A 19,569-nucleotide genomic window follows, 5' to 3' on the forward strand; every position below is an offset into this window, starting at 1 on the left:
AGCTGCAAGGAGGAGCGTCTCCTGAATTACATCCCAACCAGTTTTTACTCAAACTAACGGAAGACGATGACGTTGAAACCTACCTCTGTACGTTTGAACGGACAGCTCTACGGGAAGGATGACCAAGGCAGAAGTGGGCCAGTCTGCTGGCCCCGTTTCTCTCTGGGAATGCCCAAAAGGCGTATTGGGCCATGAACGACTCAAACGGGAGATACTCAGCCGCTACGTGTACAGCCTGGCCCATTGGGCTCAACGGTTCCACGACTGGAGCCCCGAGCCCAGATGAGCGACCTACTGTGCGTCACCAGGGCATGGCTCCTAACCGACGTATCCACCCTCTCCATTCTCAACAAAGTGGTCCCGGACCGCTTCTTACGGGCGCTACCCCACGACATGAAGAGTGCAGCGAGTCTATGCGCGCCTCAGACGTTGGAGGGCCTCCTGGAAGCAGTGGAGACGCATCATTACACGCAGGCCCTGCTGAGTGGGGGCCGGGACGTGTCGGCAACCCGTCTGAGGGGACGGAAGGACAGCCCCACCGCAGTGTACCCCAGCTTCTTTTCTCCTCCCACCATGCAGCGCACCTCACAAAAGTGATTCCTCATTATGAAATGACCAACTTTACCCTGTATATCTAAAAATGACCATACAATGACTGTTGAGAGCAAAAAATACAAAAAACGATTGCTGATGGTGAACCTGTACAATCAAAATAAAATATATTGTAAGCCCCGATTAGCAGGTATAGCTAAAGATTAGGTATTTTCGGAAGGTAGAAAGAGAACAAAACATTTTAGTGAATCGGCAATTCGTAACGTTTGAATACATTTTTGGACCGATGCATGCTACATTTGGATCAGTTTGGAATCCGTGGACAGATGCAGTTACATCGGGGACCGATGCGTATCGGCGAATCGTTACATCCCTAACATGCTGACCACACCGCTCGCGTCACGTACGCTTGCATTGCAAAATAAATTGACACATACATATTATTCAATCATTGCACCCACACGAGTCTGCGTAGCCAGGCGCTAAAATAGAACTTTGTTCTATTTGTGACGCTTGATGCGCTGTAAATCCCACCTCTACCATCTCCTCACTGGTTTTAGGAGCATATACCCACGTGGGTGATTGAAAGATGAACTGAGGTCCACACTCCAGTCCAGTTGGTAGTGGTAATGTACCTTAAAGTTGGTTTGCCAACAGCCATATAAAGTCCAAAGAAGAAGCCTGAAGGAGGAGAGATTACAAGAAACAAACTCGGTTTAACCTTTTATCTATGGATTAATTGTTGGAATAGAGGACCTTGTGCATTTCAGGTAAAATAACAACCCAATATTTATATTCCAGGTCAAATTAGCTAGCAACAGCAAGCTAGATAGCTAAATTGCCATACATTGTTTAATGCTTTTCGACCTGTCCCCAAATTAATATAGTAATTATTATATTATATAATTATATAATTATATAATTATTATATATTATAATATATATTATATTAATTGGTTCAGAGTTTGTTTTGATATTTCAACCTACGTGTCCTGATCGCGTCTGGTGTGGGTGGACAAAATCAACATGCGCGCGATGGCACGCACGTGGACGTACACGCGTGGTCTGGTCAACATGTAAAAGTAAATCTTGTTATTTTAACTATTAGGACCATATAATAGGGCTGTTTTCTTTGAAAGAAAAAGTATGTGAACCCTTTGGAATTATCTGTATTTCTGCATAAATTGGTCATCAGATTTGATCTGGTCTTCATCTTCACAACAATAGACAAACATAGTGTGCTTACACTAATAACACATCAATTATTGTATTTGTATTGTCTATATTGAATACATCATTTAAACATTCACAGTGTAGTTTGGAAAAAGCATGTAAACCCCTAGGAAAATAACAAAAGCTAATTGGATTCAGGAGTCAGCTAACCTGGAGTCCAATCAATGAGACGAGATTGGAGATGTTGGTTAGAGCTGCCTTGCCCTATAAAAAACACTCACACATTTTTTGTATGCTATTCACAAGATGCATTGCCTGATGTGAACCATGCCTTGAACAAAAGAGATCTCAGAAGACCTAAGATTAAGAATGGTTGGCTTGCATAAAGCTGGAAAGGGTTACAAAAGTAGCTCTAAAAGCCTTGATGTTCATCAGTCCACGGAAAGACAAATTATCTATAAATTGAGAAAGTTCAGCACTGTTGCTACTCTCCCTAGGACTGGCCATCCTGCAAATATTACTGCAAGAGCACAGCGAAGAATGCTCAATGAGGTTAAGCAGAATCCTAGAGTGTCAGCTAAAGACTTACAGAAAAATATGGAACACGCTAACATCTCTGTTGACGAGTCTACGATACGTTAAACACTAAACAAGAATGGTGTTCATGGGAGGACACCACGGAAGAAGCCACTGCTTCTTTGCTGCAAGTCTGAAGTTTGAAAAAGTGCACCTGGATGTTCCACAGCACTACTGGCAAAATATTCTGTGGACAGATGAAACTACAGTTGAGTTGTTTGGAAAGAACACACAACACTAATGGTGGAATTGTTGACTATCGACTATCGCCCCGTAGCACTCACTTCCGTCACCATGAAGTGCTTTGAGAGACTAGTCAAGGATCATATCACCTCCACCCTACCTGACACCCTAGACCTACTCCAATTTGCATACCGCCCCTATCGGTTCACAGACTACGCAATCACAATCACACTGCCCTAACCCATCTGGACAAGAAGAATACCTATGTGAGAATGCTGTACATTGACTACAGCTCAGCATTTAACACCATAGTATCCTCCAAACTCGTCATCAAGTTCGAGACCCCGCCCTGTGCAACTGGGTCCTGGACTTCCTGACGGGCCGCCCCCAGGTGGTGGGGGTAGGAAACAACATCTCCACCCCGTTGATCCTCAACACTGGGGCCCCACAAGGGTGTGTTCTCAGCCCTCTCCTGTACTCCCTGTTCACCCATGACTGTGTGGCCATGCACGCCTCCAACTCAATCATCGAGTTTGCAGTCAACACTACAGTGGTAGGTTTACCAACAACGCTGAGACGGCCTACAGGGAGGAGGTGAGGGCCCTCGGAGTGTGTTGTCAGGAAAATAACCTCTAACTCAACGTCAACAAAACAAAGGAGATGATCGTGGACTTCAGGAAACAGCAGAGGGAGCACCCCCCCCCCCACATCCACATTGATGGGACAGTAGTGGAGAACGTGGAAAGTTTTAAGTTCCTCGGCGTACACATCACGGACAAACTGAAATGGTCCACCCACACAGACAACGTGGTGAAGAAGGCGCAATAGCAATAGCGCCTCTTCAACCTCAGGAGGCTGAATAAATTTGGCTTGTCACCAAAAACACTCACAAACCTTTACAGATGCACAATCTAGGCCTCCTGTTCGGCTGTATCACCGCCTGGTACGGCAACTGCTCCGCCCACAACCGTAAGGCTCTCCAGACGGTAGTGAGGTCTGCACAACGCATCACTGGGCAATTGACCTGCCCACCAGGACATCTACACCACCCAATGTCATATTAAGGCCAAAAAGATCATCAAGGACAACAACGAACCGAGCCACTGCCTGTTCACCCCGCTATCATCCAGAAGGCCAGGTCAGTACAGGTGCATCAAAGCTGGGACCGAGACTGAAAAACAGCTTCTATCTCAAGGCCATCAGACTGTTAAACAGCCATCACTAACATTGAGTGGCTGCTGACAACATACTCACTCAAATCTCTAGCCACTTTAATAATAAAAAATAGGATGTAATAAATGTATCACTAGTCACTTTAAACAATGTCCCTTTATATAATGTTTACATACCCTACGCTCATTTCATATCTATATACTGTACTCTATACCACCTACTGCATCTTGCCTATGCTGTTCTGCCATCGTTCATTCATATATTTATATGTACATATTCTTAATCATTCCTTTACACTTGTGTGTATAAGGTAGTTGTTGTGAAATTGTTGGGTTACTTGTTAGATATTACTGCATGGTCGGAACTAGAAGCACAAGCATTTCGCTACACTCGAAGAATGTTAGGCTATCAGTCCTGCCAATCGAAGCTCAACAGAAGTTGGGTGATGCCACAGGACAACGAGCCAAAACACAGAAGTAAATCAACAACAGAAAGGCTTCAACAGAACTCCCAGTCAGAGTCCTGACCTCAACCCGATTGAGATGCTGTGGCATGACCTCGAGAGCAGTTCACACCAGACATCCTAAGAATATTGCTGAACTGAAACAGTTTTGTAAAGAGGAATGGTCCAAAATTCCTCCTGACCGTTGTGTAGGTCTGATCCGCAACTACAGAAAACGTTTGGTTGAGGTTATTGCTGCCAAAGGAGGGTCAACCAGTTATTAAATCCAAGGGATTCACATACTTTTTCCACCCTGCACTGTGAATGTTTACACGGTGTGTTCAATAAAGACATTAAAACGTATGTGTTTGTGTGTAATTAGTTTAAGCAGACTGTGTTTGTCTATTGTTGTGACCTAGATGAAGATCCGATGAAAATTTTATGAACAATTTATGCAGAAATCCAGGTAATTCCAAAGGGTTCATATACTTTTTCTTGCCACTGTATGTATTTTGAAACATTTTATTTGACTAGTCACTCACAGATTATTTATATCAATTTAACCATTTACAGACCTTTTCCTTTTTTGCTTCCTTTGTTACATACTTCAAGCTCCAAACCCAAATTAAAAATGTTCACATGACCAACTTCCACTTATGAAATTGTTCATTTCTCATAACACCTTGCTCTAGTTAAGGTAAGGTTAAAAAGATAGCTTTTACTTAACTGGAGAACCAAAGCAGAATATTATAAACTAAACAAGCTATAAACACCAGCCATGTTCTACTGCACGAGTGCAAGAGACGATCCCATGCTGTTGTGATTTGTAATCTGATCAGCGCACCAAGACCCCCCCCCCACTCACATCACAGCTCTTCAGACCCCATAAAAGACATTGTAAAACCACACTAAGGCATTATGCAACGACAGACTTCAATACTTCAATATCCCGCCGACTGCTTGAGCTGTTTTGCAAAACTGCCGTGATTGACGCAAGTTGCGTCTGTCAAAAGCAAAACAAAACGAGTGGCAAGGAGCCCTAAACAGTTTGGGCGGTAAGTCTGTCAGCGCCTGAGATACTTTGCCCTCAGATTCATTCCTTCCCGCCGAGTGGATTCCCCCCCCCCCCCATAATTCAATTTCCTATTCTTTCACGCATCATTAAATAAAGTTCACTCCCATCACACCTCAACACCGCAGGAAACAAGGGCTGGATACCAAATGGCACCCTCTTACTGAAGGGCACTACTGTTGACAAGGGCCCATAGGGCTATGGGGGGACATTTGGGATGCACATGTTCTTGGGGGGGGGCTTGAAGTGACAGTACACCCGGGCCTCTCTCTTGATTTGCGCGGCGCATGCAATATGTGTTGTATCATTTACATGACGTCAGCGGAATTGTTACATTATATACACTGAGTGGACAAAACATTGAGAACACCTGGGTCTTTACTTTGTATATTTATATACACTGAGTATGCAAAACATTAAGAACACCTGCTCTTTACTTTGTATATTTATATACACCGAGTGGACAAAACATTAAGAACACCTGCTCTTTACTTTGTATATTTATATACACCGAGTGGACAAAACATTAAGAACACCTGCTCTTTACTTTGTATATTTATATACACTGAGTATACAAAACATTAAGAACACCTGCTCTTTCCATGACATAGACTGACCAGGTGAATCCAGGTGAAAATCTATGATCACTTATTGATGTCACTTGTTAAATCCACTTCAATCAGTGTAGAAGAAGGGGGGGAGACAGTTTAAAGTAGGAGGAGTTTTAAGCCTTGAAACAATTGAGACAAGGGTTGTGTATGTACCATTCAGAGGGTGAATGGGCAAGACAAAACATGTCGGTGCCTTTGAATGGGGTATGGTAGTAGGTACCAGGCGCACAGGTTTGTGTCAAGAACTGCAACGCTGCTGGGTTTTTTCCACTCTGTTTCCCGTGTGTATCAAGAATGGTCCACCACCCAAAGGTCGTCCAGCCAGCTTGACACAACTGTGGGAAGCATTGGAATCAACATGGGCTAGCATTCCTGTGGAACGCTTTCGACACCTTGTATAGTCCATTTCCTGACGCATTGAGGCTGTTCTGGTGGGGGGCAACTCAGTAGGTGTTCTTAATATTTGGTATACTCAGTGTACGTCTAGATAGTCTATCTTGCAGTCTCATTTGTAGGAGATCCCTGTGTGTGAGCTATAATAATTGCAGGACTTTCCAAGTCAATATAAAGTGTGTTGTAAAATGTCATAGCTTGTGGATGTACAATGACTGTGTTCAATAGTAATAGAATCCAATCCAACGGGAGTTAGCATTTAGCAGTCACTTCGAAACCTGAAAAGGGACAACTTCTACATGTTATGTAGCAAAAATAGTTAAATATATCTGAATCGGATATAAGTAACCAGATTGTGGGACTGTTACAACACATAAATCATGACAGATTTGACGGATAACAGATTTGTTGAACGTGCTCCAATCTGGTCAATGGAACATCTGTGTTCCATTGACTCCTTTACCGCATCTATGGAACAAAGGGGGTTCTTATGTTGCTATGGAACGAAGGTGGTTCTTATCTTGCTATGGAACGAAGGTGGTTCTTATGTTGCTATGGAACGAAGGTGGTTCTTATGTTGCTATGGAACGAAGGGGGTTCTTATGTTGCTATGGAACGAAGGTGGTTCTTATCTTGCTATGGAACGAAGGTGGTTCTTAAGTTGCTATGGAACGAAGGTGGTTCTTATGTTGCTATGGAACGAAGGTGGTTCTTATCTTGCTATGGAACGAAGGTGGTTCTTATCTTGCTATGGAACGAAGGTGGTTCTTATGTTGCTATGGAACGAAGGTGGTTATTATGTTGCTATGGAACGAAGGTGGTTCTTATGTTGCTATGGAACGAAGGTGGTTCTTATGTTGCTATGGAACGAAGGTGGTTCTTATGTTGCTATGGAACGAAGGTGGTTCTTATGCTGCTATGGAACGAAGGTGGTTCTTATCTTGCTATGGAACGAAGGTGGTTCTTATGTTGCTATGGAACGAAGGTGGTTCTTATGTTGCTATGGAACGAAGGTGGTTCTTATCTTGCTATGGAACGAAGGTGGTTCTTATGTTGCTATGGAACGAAGGTGGTTCTTATGTTGCTATGGAACGAAGGTGGTTCTTATCTTGCTATGGAACGAAGGTGGTTCTTATGTTGCTATGGAACGAAGGTGGTTCTTATGTTGCTATGGAACGAAGGTGGTTCTTATGTTGCTATGGAACGAAGGTGGTTCTTATGTTGCTATGGAACGAAGGTGGTTCTTATGTTGCTATGGAACGAAGGTGGTTCTTATGTTGCTATGGAACGAAGGTGGTTCTTATGTTGCTATGGAAAGAAGGTGGTTCTTATCTTGCTTTGGAACGAAGGTGGTTCTTATGTTGCTATGGATCGAAGGTGGTTCTTATGTTGCTATGGAACGAAGGTGGTTCTTATGTTGCTATGGAACGAAGGTGGTTCTTATGTTGCTATGGAACGAAGGTGGTTCTTATGTTGCTATGGAACGAAGGTGGTTCTTATGTTGCTATGGAAAGAAGGTGGTTCTTATCTTGCTTTGGAACGAAGGTGGTTCTTATGTTGCTATGGAACGAAGGTGGTTCTTATGTTGCTATGGAACGAAGGTGGTTCTTATGTTGCTATGGAACGAAGGTGGTTCTTATGTTGCTATGGAACGAAGGTGGTTCTTATGTTGCTATGGAACGAAGGTGGTTCTTATGTTGCTATGGAACGAAGGTGGTTCTTATGTTGCTATGGAACGAAGGTGGTTCTTATGTTGCTATGGAACGAAGGTGGTTCTTATGTTGCTATGGAACGAAGGTGGTTCTTATGTTGCTATGGAACGAAGGTGGTTCTTATGTTGCTATGGAACGAAGGTGGTTCTTATGTTGCTATGGAACGAAGGTGGTTCTTATGTTGCTATGGAACGAAGGTGGAACAAAGGTGGTTCTTATGTTGCTATGGAACGAAGGTGGTTCTTATGCTGCTATGGAACGAAGGTGGTTCTTATGCTGCTATGGAACGAAGGTGGTTCTTATGTTGCTATGGAACGAAGGTGGTTCTTATGTTGCTATGGAACGAAGGTGGTTCTTATGTTGCTATGGAACGAAGGTGGTTCTTATGTTGCTATGGAACGAAGGTGGTTCTTATGTTGCTATGGAAAGAAGGTGGTTCTTATCTTGCTATGGAAAGAAGGTGGTTCTTATCTTGCTATGGAACGAAGGTGGTTCTTATCTTGCTATGGAACGAAGGTGGTTCTTATGTTGCTATGGAACGAAGGTGGTTCTTATGTTGCTATGGAACGAAGGTGGTTCTTATGTTGCTATGGAACGAAGGTGGTTCTTATGTTGCTATGGAACGAAGGTGGTTCTTATGCTGCTATGGAACGAAGGTGGTTCTTATGTTGCTATGGAACGAAGGTGGTTCTTATCTTGCTATGGAACGAAGGTGGTTCTTATGTTGCTATGGAACGAAGGTGGTTCTTATGTTGCTATGGAAAGAAGGTGGTTCTTATGTTGATATGGAAAGAAGGTGGTTCTTATCTTGCTATGGAACGAAGGTGGTTCTTATGTTGTTATGTAATGAAGGTTATTTTTATGCTGCTATGTAATGAAGGTTATTTTTATGTTGCTATGGAACGAAGGTGGAACAAAGGTGGTTCTTATGTTGCTATGGAACGAAGGTGGTTCTTATGCTGCTATGGAACGAAGGTGGTTCTTATGCTGCTATGGAACGAAGGTGGTTCTTATGTTGCTATGGAACGAAGGTGGTTCTTATGTTGCTATGGAACGAAGGTGGGTCTTATGTTGCTATGGAACGAAGGTGGTTCTTATGTTGCTATGGAACGAAGGTGGTTCTTATCTTGCAATCGAAAGAAGGTGGTTCTTATCTTGCTATGGAACGAAGGTGGTTCTTATCTTGCTATGGAACGAAGGTGGTTCTTATGTTGCTATGGAACGAAGGTGGTTCTTATGTTGCTATGGAACGAAGGTGGTTCTTATGTTGCTATGGAACGAAGGTGGTTCTTATGTTGCTATGGAACGAAGGTGGTTCTTATGTTGCTATGGAACGAAGGTGGTTCTTATGCTGCTATGGAACGAAGGTGGTTCTTATGTTGCTATGGAACAAAGGTGGTTCTTATGCTGCTATGGAACGAAGGTGGTTCTTATGCTGCTATGGAACGAAGGTGGTTCTTATCTTGCTATGGAACGAAGGTGGTTCTTATGTTGCTATGGAACGAAGGTGGTTCTTATGTTGCTATGGAACGAAGGTGGTTCTTATGTTGCTATGGAACGAAGGTGGTTCTTATGTTGCTATGGAACGAAGGTGGTTCTTATCTTGCTATGGAACGAAGGTGGTTCTTATCTTGCTATGGAACGAAGGTGGTTCTTATGTTGCTATGGAACGAAGGTGGTTCTTATGTTGCTATGGAACGAAGGTGGTTCTTATGTTGCTATGGAACGAAGGTGGGTCTTATGTTGCTATGGAACGAAGGTGGTTCTTATGTTGCTATGGAACGAAGGTGGTTCTTATGTTGCTATGGAAAGAAGGTGGTTCTTATCTTGCTATGGAACGAAGGTGGTTCTTATCTTGCTATGGAACGAAGGTGGTTCTTATGTTGCTATGGAACGAAGGTGGTTCTTATGTTGCTATGGAACGAAGGTGGTTCTTATGTTGCTATGGAACGAAGGTGGTTCTTATGTTGCTATGGAAAGAAGGTGGTTCTTATCTTGCTATGGAACGAAGGTGGTTCTTATCTTGCTATGGAACGAAGGTGGTTCTTATGTTGCTATGGAACGAAGGTGGTTCTTATGTTGCTATGGAACGAAGGTGGTTCTTATGTTGCTATGGAACGAAGGTGGTTCTTATGTTGCTATGGAACGAAGGTGGTTCTTATGCTGCTATGGAACGAAGGTGGTTCTTATGTTGCTATGGAACGAAGGTGGTTCTTATGCTGCTATGGAACGAAGGTGGTTCTTATGCTGCTATGGAACGAAGGTGGTTCTTATCTTGCTATGGAACGAAGGTGGTTCTTATGTTGCTATGGAACGAAGGTGGTTCTTATGTTGCTATGGAACGAAGGTGGTTCTTATGTTGCTATGGAACGAAGGTGGTTCTTATGTTGCTATGGAACGAAGGTGGTTCTTATCTTGCTATGGAACGAAGGTGGTTCTTATCTTGCTATGGAACGAAGGTGGTTCTTATGTTGCTATGGAACGAAGGTGGTTCTTATGTTGCTATGGAACGAAGGTGGTTCTTATGTTGCTATGGAACGAAGGTGGGTCTTATGTTGCTATGGAACGAAGGTGGTTCTTATGTTGCTATGGAACGAAGGTGGTTCTTATGTTGCTATGGAAAGAAGGTGGTTCTTATCTTGCTATGGAACGAAGGTGGTTCTTATCTTGCTATGGAACGAAGGTGGTTCTTATGTTGCTATGGAACGAAGGTGGTTCTTATGTTGCTATGGAACGAAGGTGGTTCTTATGTTGCTATGGAACGAAGGTGGTTCTTATGTTGCTATGGAAAGAAGGTGGTTCTTATCTTGCTATGGAACGAAGGTGGTTCTTATCTTGCTATGGAACGAAGGTGGTTCTTATGTTGCTATGGAAAGAAGGTGGTTCTTATCTTGCTATGGAACGAAGGTGGTTCTTATCTTGCTATGGAACGAAGGTGGTTCTTATGTTGCTATGGAACGAAGGTGGTTCTTATGTTGCTATGGAACGAAGGTGGTTCTTATGTTGCTATGGAACGAAGGTGGTTCTTATGTTGCTATGGAACGAAGGTGGTTCTTATGTTGCTATGGAACGAAGGTGGTTCTTATGTTGCTATGGAACGAAGGTGGGTCTTATGTTGCTATGGAACGAAGGTGGTTCTTATGTTGCTATGGAACGAAGGTGGTTCTTATGTTGCTATGGAAAGAAGGTGGTTCTTATGTTGCTATGGAAAGAAGGTGGTTCTTATCTTGCTATGGAACGAAGGTGGTTCTTATGTTGCTATGGAAAGAAGGTGGTTCTTATCTTGCTATGGAACGAAGGTGGTTCTTATCTTGCTATGGAACGAAGGTGGTTCTTATGTTGCTATGGAACGAAGGTGGTTCTTATGTTGCTATGGAACGAAGGTGGTTCTTATGTTGCTATGGAACGAAGGTAGTTCTTATGTTGCTATGGAACGAAGGTGGTTCTTATGTTGCTATGGAACGAAGGTGGTTCTTATGTTGCTATGGAACGAAGGTGGGTCTTATGTTGCTATGGAACGAAGGTGGTTCTTATGTTGCTATGGAACGAAGGTGGTTCTTATGTTGCTATGGAAAGAAGGTGGTTCTTATGTTGCTATGGAAAGAAGGTGGTTCTTATCTTGCTATGGAACGAAGGTGGTTCTTATGTTGTTATGGAACGAAGGTGGTTCTTATGCTGCTATGTAATGAAGGTTATTTTTATGCTGCTATGTAATGAAGGTGGTTCTTATGCTGCTATAGAACGAAGGTGGTTCTTATGCTGCTATAGAACAAAGGTTATTTTTATGCTGCTATGTAATGAAGGTTATTCTTATGCTGCTATATAATGAAGGTTATTTTTATGCTGCTATAGAACAAAGGTATGTAATGAAGGAACCATGCCTGCGTGATGAGTAAGTAACCTTGCCTTAGACTTGAAGAGTTGTGTTGGCTCTCCAACATAATGTTAGGCTTTAGCTCAGGGGGCTAACAGTCTTGTAATGCATAGGATACCATACACCTACGATAGCATAATAGTAGAATCCATGTATTTATTTATTTTACCCCTTTTTCTCCCCCAAATGGTAGTCTTGTCGCATCGCTGCAACTCCCGTACGGACTCGGGAGAGTCGAGAGCTGTGCATCCTCCGAAACACAACTCAATCAAGCCGCACTGCTTCTTGACACAATGTCCACTTAACCCGGGAAGCTAGCCACATGGGTCTCCTGGTCACGGCCGGCTGCGACAGAGCCTGGACTCAAACCAGGATCTCTAGTGGCACTGCTAGGACTGGGATGCAGTGCCATTGACCACTGCGCCACTCAGGAGATATCCGTTTATTTTCATGTTGCAATTGAAAGATATGTTTGATAAAGACTACACTCTTAGAAAAAAAGATGCTATTTAGAAGCTATATGGGTTCATCGCTGTCCCCATAGGAGAATCCTTTTAAGAAACCTTTTTGGTTCCAGGTAGAACCTTTTCGGGTTCCATGTAGAACCCTTTCCACAGAGGGTTCTACATGGAACCCAAAAGGGTTCTAACTGGAACCAAAAAAGGTGCTCCTTTGGGTACAGCTGAAGAACCCTTTTGGAAGCATTTTTTTACTGAGCGTGTAGTCTGCCCTGAGTTCATTCTGGACATAGTGTAGGAACTATGAGCGCATTTGAGGACAGGTGATGTGGAGTTCAGGTACCAGCAACATATTTCTGTTGTGCTCACATAAGAACACTACAGAATGTCTAGCATCTATCACTCAAGCACGGTCTGTGGAAGTTCACATATTTAGACATTCACCAAATCCTGAACCCTGAACCCGCTTGTAGGTTTGTTGTATGTTATTTCCACTTCTTGCCATCCCATAAAAATAAAAATCGATGCTTTATGTCACAGTCATATAGAACTGCGGGAAGGCAGCTATCTCTTTGTACCAAGAAAACTAAAAGCTTTTCTCTTGTAGTGTGTGTGTGGAGGTCTCAATTCTGTTCTTTATATGTTCTGGCCTTGGATATTCTTGACGTTTTTTTAGATTACCACAAGCATACAGTGCGACCGTTGAATAAAATGCACAGAATGCCCTTTAATGACAAAAAAAGCTAATTAAACCAACAATCCGTGCTCATAACACACTGAAATGTTGCTTGTAATGTGTCCTGAAGTTTGCACCACATACGTTAAAAGTTCAACTCTATTGTCAGGTGTTTTCTTGAATCAAACAAACGATAAGGGCATGAGTTTGTCACCACAGACTAATAGTAATAGTCCATGCAGGCTATTGCAGTCGGATAAACAGTAAATTGATGCCGAATAAATGTTGCCACACGGACTAATTTTATACTGTAAGAGTGATTATAAGAAGGAAAATTGAACATGTTTATTATTTTCTTTCCCACTAACGCCTTTCATTGACTTCACCCCGAAATGTAAGTTATTTTAATTTTTGCCCCTGTAGCCTACAGTAAGTCATGTGAAATACAGAATTACAGTTGTATGTGTTATATTGGAAAGGATAAGAAATTCCCATTCAAGCAGAAGACCTCTGTTGCACAACTGTAACATGGGATAAAATAAAGTCTGCCCTAAATAGCTATATAAGACCTATCATATCACGCTTGGTTAGATAGGTAGATAACTTCTGCACCTACATTCATTTGCTAGCTTTTCCATAGCTTTCTTAATGCTTTCAAATATGAAGATGTGGCTACAATTTTGTTTGTGCTGTTGTCTGTGCCTAATAATGTTCGTACCATGTTTTGTGCTGCTACCCATGTTGTCCTGTTGTGTTGCTGCCATGCTACATTGTTGTCTTAGGTCTCTCTTTATGTAGTGTTGTTGTAACGGCTGTCGTAGTCGTTCTCCTCCTCAGACGAGGAGGAGCATGGATCGGACCAAGAAGCAGAGTGGTAAGTGTTCATTATTTAATGAAAAAACAACAAAACACTTCAAAATACAAAAACCAGCAAACGTGACTAACCCGAAACAGTCCTGTGTGGCCCAAACGCTGACACAGGAACAAACACCCACAAAACACAAGTGAAACCCAGGCTGCCTTAGTATGATTCTCAATCAGGGACAACGATTGACAGCTGTCTCTGATTGAGAATCATACCAGGCCGAACACAAAATCCCAACATAGAAAATCAAACCTAGACCAACCCACCCAACTCACGCCCTGACCAACTAAAACAAATACAAAACAAAGGAAAACAGGTCAGGAACGTGACAGAACCCCCCCCTTAAGGTGCGAACTCCGGGCGCACCAGCACAAAGTCTAGGGGAGGGTCTGGGTGGGCGTCTGTCCACGGTGGCGGCTCTGGCGCTGGTCGTGGTCCCGACCCCACCATAGTCAACCCCCGCTTCCGTGGCCTCCTCCCAATATCCACCCTCCATGTCAATCCCACTATTCCAAAGAGCAGTAACAGACTGAGGGGTAACACCGGACTGAGGGGCAGCACCGGACTGAGGGGCAGCACCGGACTGAGGGGCAGCACCGGACTGAGGGGCAGCACCGGACTGAGGGGCGGATCCTGGCTGGCTGGCCCTGGCGGATCCTGGCGGGCTGGCTCTGGCGGATCCTGGCGGGCTGGCTCTGGCGGATCCTGGCGGGCTGGCTCTGGCGGATCCTGGCGGGCTGGCTCTGGTGGATCCTGGCTGGCAGAAGGCTCTGGCGGATCCTGGCTGGCGGAAGGCTCTGGCGGATCCTGGCTGGACGAAGGCTCTGGCGGATCCTGGCTGGACGAAGGCTCTGGCGGATCCTGGCTGGACGAAGGCTCTGGCGGATCCTGGCTGGACGAAGGCTCTGGCGGATCCTGGCTGGACGAAGGCTCTGGCGGATCCTGGCTGGACGAAGGCTCTGGCGGATCCTGGCTGGACGAAGGCTCTGGCGGATTCTGGCTGGACGAAGGCTCTGGCGTATCCTGGCTGGGCGAAGGCTCTGGCGTATCCTGGCTGGACGAAGGCTCTGGCGGATCCTGGCTGGACGGCTCTGGCTGGTCCTGGCTGGACGGCTCTGGCAGGTCCTGGCTGGACGGCTCTGGCAGGTCCTGGCTGGACGGCTCTGGCAGGTCCTGGCTGGACGGTTCTGAAGCCTCGGGACAGACGGGCAGCGCTGGGCAGGCAGACAGTTCAGACCACGCTGGGAAGGCAGACAGTTCAGACTCAGGCTGTGCTGAGCAGGCAAGCAGCGCAGGCGGCGTTGGGCAGACGGCCGACTCTGACCTGCTGAGGCGCACAGTAGGCCTGGTGCGTGGTGCCAGAACTGGAGGCACTGGGCTGGAGACACGCACCACAGGGAGAGTGCGTGGAGGAGGAACAGGGCTCTGGAAACGCACTGGAAGCCTGGTGCGTGGTGTCGTCACTGATGGTACTGGGCTGGGGTGGGAAGGTGGCGCCGGATATACCGGACCGTGAGGAGGGCACGCGCTCTTGAGCACCGAGCCTCCCCAACCTTACCAGGTTGAATGGTCCCCGTAGCCCTGCCAGTGCGGCGAGGTGGAATAGCCCGCACTGGGCTATGCAGGCGAACCGGGGACACCACCTGTAAGGCTGGTGCCATGTACGCCGGCCCGAGGAGACGTACTGGAGGCCAGATATGTTGGGCCGGCTTCATGGCACCCGGCTCGATGCCCAACCTAGCCCTCCCAGTGCGGCAAGGTGGAATAGCCCGCACTGGGCTAAGCACGCGTACTGGGGACACCGTGCGCTCCACCGCATAACACGGTGTCTGACCAGTACGACGCCCTCTCACTCCACGGTAAGCCCGGGGAGTTGGCTCGGGTATCCAACCCGGCTTCGCCACACTCCCCTTTAGCCCCCCTCCAAGAAATTTTTGGGTGAGCCTCTCGGGCTTCCAGCCGCTCTGCCTTGCTTTCGCCTCATAAAACCTCCTCTCCGCTTTCGCTGCCTCCAGCTCCGCTTTGGGGCGGCGACACTCCTCTGGCTCTGCCCAGGGTCCTTTCCCGTCTAGGATTTCCTCCCAAGTCCATTCCTCTTTTCCCCATTGCTGTTGTTCTTGCCGTCCTTCTCCACTCCGCTTGGTCTTGTTTTGGTGGGTGTTTCTGTAACGGCTGTCGTAGTCGTTCTCCTCCTCAGACGAGGAGGAGCATGGATCGAACCAAGAAGCAGAGTGGTAAGTGTTCATTATTTAATGAAAAAACAACAAAACACTTCAAAATACAAAAACCAGCAAACGTGACTAACCCAAAACAGTCCTGTGTGGCCCAAACGCTGACACAGGAACAAACACCCACAAAACACAAGTGAAACCCAGGCTGCCTTAGTATGATTCTCAATCAGGGACAACGATTGACAGCTGTCTCTGATTGAGAATCATACCAGGCCGAACACAAAATCCCAACATAGAAAATCAAACCTAGACCAACCCACCCAACTCACGCCCTGACCAACTAAAACAAATACAAAACAAAGGAAAACAGGTCAGGAACGTGACAGTTGTGTTGTCTCTCTTGTCGTGATGTGTGTTTTGTGTGTTATATTTTTATTTAATTTATTTTTATTTTTAATCCCAGCAGGTCGTCATTGTAAATAAGAATTTGTTCTTAACCGACTTGCCTAGTTAAATAAAGGTTAAATAAAAAATTAATAAAATGTTTACACTGTTTCAGATAGAGATGTATCCACTTTCCATGTGTGTAGAAAGAGGATAGAGATACGTCCATCTTCTTGGAGGCCCTTGCTCATATCCACCTCATTTTTGAACGTTGATTCAACTTCTGCTTACTTCCCTACTGCAGCCCGCCAGTGACAAACTTCCCAGAGGAAATTATTAGAAAGAGTCCATTTATAGAGAATAAGATTCAAGTAAACAAATAAGTGTAATTTTATATTTATTTAATTCAAGTTCACGAAACGTTAACTTGACCTAATAGTAGGCTAGTTCTGTTGTGATAATAACGTGATAATCCACCAAGCCAATAACTATAACTATAACTATAATGATAAACTTCAGGCTACATAACTATAAAACATTGGTGAACATCCACACCGGAGTGTGTGTTAATTGTTAATTGTTTATCGTTCTACAGTCCTACACTTGTCAATCAACTGAGCAACGCATCCTACCTGCCTATAAATAAGGCGGTAACACAAGACCATTCGTGAGTTACTCTTCCTGGGGTCCGGCAAAATTAAGGCAGTTTATAAAATTTTTAAAACATTACAATACATTCACAGATTTCACAACACACTGTGTGCCCTCAGGCCCCTACACCACCACTGCCACATATCTACAGTACTAAATCCATGTGTGTGTGTGTGTGTGTGTATATAGTGCGTATGTTATCGTGTGTGTGTGTGTGTGCATGTGTCTGTGCCTATGTTTGTGTTGCTTCACAGTCCCCGCAGTTCCATAAGGTATTTTTAATTTGTTTTAAAAAAATCTAATTTTACTGCTTGCGTCAGTTACTTGATGTGGAATAGAGTTCCATGTTGTCATGGCTCTATGTAGTACTGTACGCCTCCCATAGTCTGTTCTGGACTTGGGGACCATGAAGCGACCTCTGGTGGCATGTCTTGTGGGGTATGCATGGGTGTCTGAGTTGTGTGCCAGTAGTTTAAACAGACAGCTCGGTGCATTCAACATGCCAATACCTCTCACAAATACAAGTAGTGATGAAGTCAATCTCTCCTCCACTTTCAGCCAGGAGAGATTAGCATGCATATTATTAATGTTAGCTCTCTGTGTACATCCAAGGGTCAGCCGTGCTGCCCTGTTCTGAGCCAATTGCAATTTTCCTAAGTCCTTTTTTGTGGCACCTGACCACAAGACTGAACAGTAGTCCAGCTGCGACAAAACTAGTGCCTGTAGGACCTGCCTTGTTGATAGTGTTGTTAAGAAGGCAGAACATCGCTTTATTATGGACAGACTTCTCCCCATCTTAGCTACTACTGTATCAATATGTTTTGACCATGACAGTTAATGAAGTCTCTAAACACATAGATAATGGTTCAGACCATTCATGAGGTCTCTAACACACAGATACAAACTATTTAGGTCAAACTACCTGGGTTGATGAGGAACCGTCAATGCTCGTGGTGCCTCTACTACCATTGTTTCGTCCCCGCCATTCCACTATTTCGGAGAGGCTTGCATAGCCTGGTGTGCACGGAAACAGGTGGAAGAGAGAGGGGAGGGGGGGGGCTAGTGATGTGTAGCTGAAGTAGGAAGCTAAATATTAGCTAGATATTAGACCATTCATTAGCGATATTATGGCGATAGGCGAAATATTTACCTGTCAAAGTGCAAGGAAAATAAATGAACAGATTATTAAATGGCAGATCTGGAGTGTGTTCCTCCAGGCTGTGCTCTGTGGTCCCCAGGCACGCAGAGTGTGTTCCTCCAGGATGTGCTCTGTGCCTAGGCCTGGATATGAAACCATTTGGATCAGTTTGGGTCTAACCTCAACCATTTACAAGGTCCAGAAAGGTACATTACCAGGACACTCATATGGTCTATTTTTTCAGGATGTATGTAGCCAGGTGTTAAGATTGGCCTACTATAAAAAAAAAATATGGGCTTCTCCTTTCCAACTGCCTGCTGTAACCTATTTTACATTCAGCAAGCATCTCTCGTCCAATACGCTATTAGTAGGCTAAATAAATCATTAGAAAATAAGTGTCCAACAAGCTTTTGTTATCTAGCTTTTCCTGGGACTCCACCAGGTTTACGAGGAATAGCGGTGACAGCGAAGAGGCCAGGTTCGTAATTGCGCAACAGAACAAAGACAGACAGGCTCCTGATGTAGCCCATAGCCTATGTTAGAAGCAAGTATGCATATTAGAACACAATTCAAAAGCTCAGAATTAGGTTTAATACTGAAGTGAATATATACAGTCATTTTACACAGCGAAAGAAAAAAAAGATCACTTTAACCAAATCATAGGTAGCCGACACTATGTGCGCTCCCGAGGCTGCGCTGAGCGTGCTCTCTCCCAGTCCCTGGGTACCCGCTCGAAACCTACCCTATTGTTTCAGTTATTATTAAAAGGGACAATACATGTATCCTGCCCTTGCTACAAAAAAACACAATGTAATGAATAATGTTATTATTGTTTTCAAGTGAATACACAACTCTAGTCTAGGCTGTAAACAGCAGTGAATATCCTATGTTATTTAAATAACCGCTCAAAAGCCTGGCTATTTGAATGCATATTCTTTTCGAAATAACTGCATCCAGCCGCCCTGATCGGGCAACCATTTGTATCAGTTATGGGTTTTTCTCTCGGCAGTTTAGCCTACAAGGTCCAGGTATATTATCAGCCCCGTAATACGTTTTTTTTTTTTTAGGGTGTGTCGGCTAAAAGAAACATGCTAATGCAGCAATCTCTAGTGGCACTCATATGAATTATGAAAATACGCGACAGCGGAGAAAGTTGTATCCATAGTTTCTACGTTTGGCTTTCATTTTTAAAAAGCGTTCCGAAAAGGAGGTGGATAGAACCCATGTTTGTTTTGCTTCTTCACACACTAATCCTTCCATTTCCTTTTCTTCATGGCCTGTTCTACACACACTTCCTCTCACTCCTTTTCAATGGGGATTTTCATGCCTTTTTCATGCCTTAATTAGATGGGTCACAGTCATCTCTGTAACACCCTTCAATCCCCTTCACAGGTCACTTAGGAGCCTTCACCACATTGTCTCCCCCTAACACATTTGGTTTCCCCCTCTTTTGGTCTTTGGTCGT

General features: G+C 44.5%; 1 protein-coding gene across 1 annotated transcript; it reads left to right on the forward strand.

Moving 5' to 3' along the window:
• The first annotated feature begins 3,386 nt into the window (after window positions 1-3,386).
• Window positions 3,387-18,245, forward strand: LOC139559555 (keratin, type I cytoskeletal 9-like). Its single transcript, XM_071375649.1, has 4 exons — window positions 3,387-3,453; window positions 14,690-15,099; window positions 15,958-15,994; window positions 18,205-18,245. Exons 1-4 carry the CDS (start codon window positions 3,387-3,389, stop codon window positions 18,243-18,245), a joined length of 555 nt encoding a protein of 184 aa, XP_071231750.1.
• The last annotated feature ends 1,324 nt before the right edge of the window (window positions 18,246-19,569 follow it).

Source organism: Salvelinus alpinus, chromosome 30, assembly GCF_045679555.1.
Source record: "Salvelinus alpinus chromosome 30, SLU_Salpinus.1, whole genome shotgun sequence".
Taxonomy (NCBI): Eukaryota; Metazoa; Chordata; class Actinopteri; order Salmoniformes; family Salmonidae; genus Salvelinus; species Salvelinus alpinus.

Coding starts and splice junctions, on each gene's coding strand:
- LOC139559555 (XM_071375649.1), top strand. CDS start 3,387: ATGCACAATCTAGGCCTCCTGTTCGGCTGTATCACCGCCTGGTACGGC. Junction 15,100..15,957: donor CTGACCTGCTGAGGCGCACA/GTAGGCCTGGTG, acceptor TCTCCTCCTCAG/ACGAGGAGGAGCATGGATCG. Junction 15,995..18,204: donor TCGAACCAAGAAGCAGAGTG/GTAAGTGTTCAT, acceptor TGTGGTCCCCAG/GCACGCAGAGTGTGTTCCTC.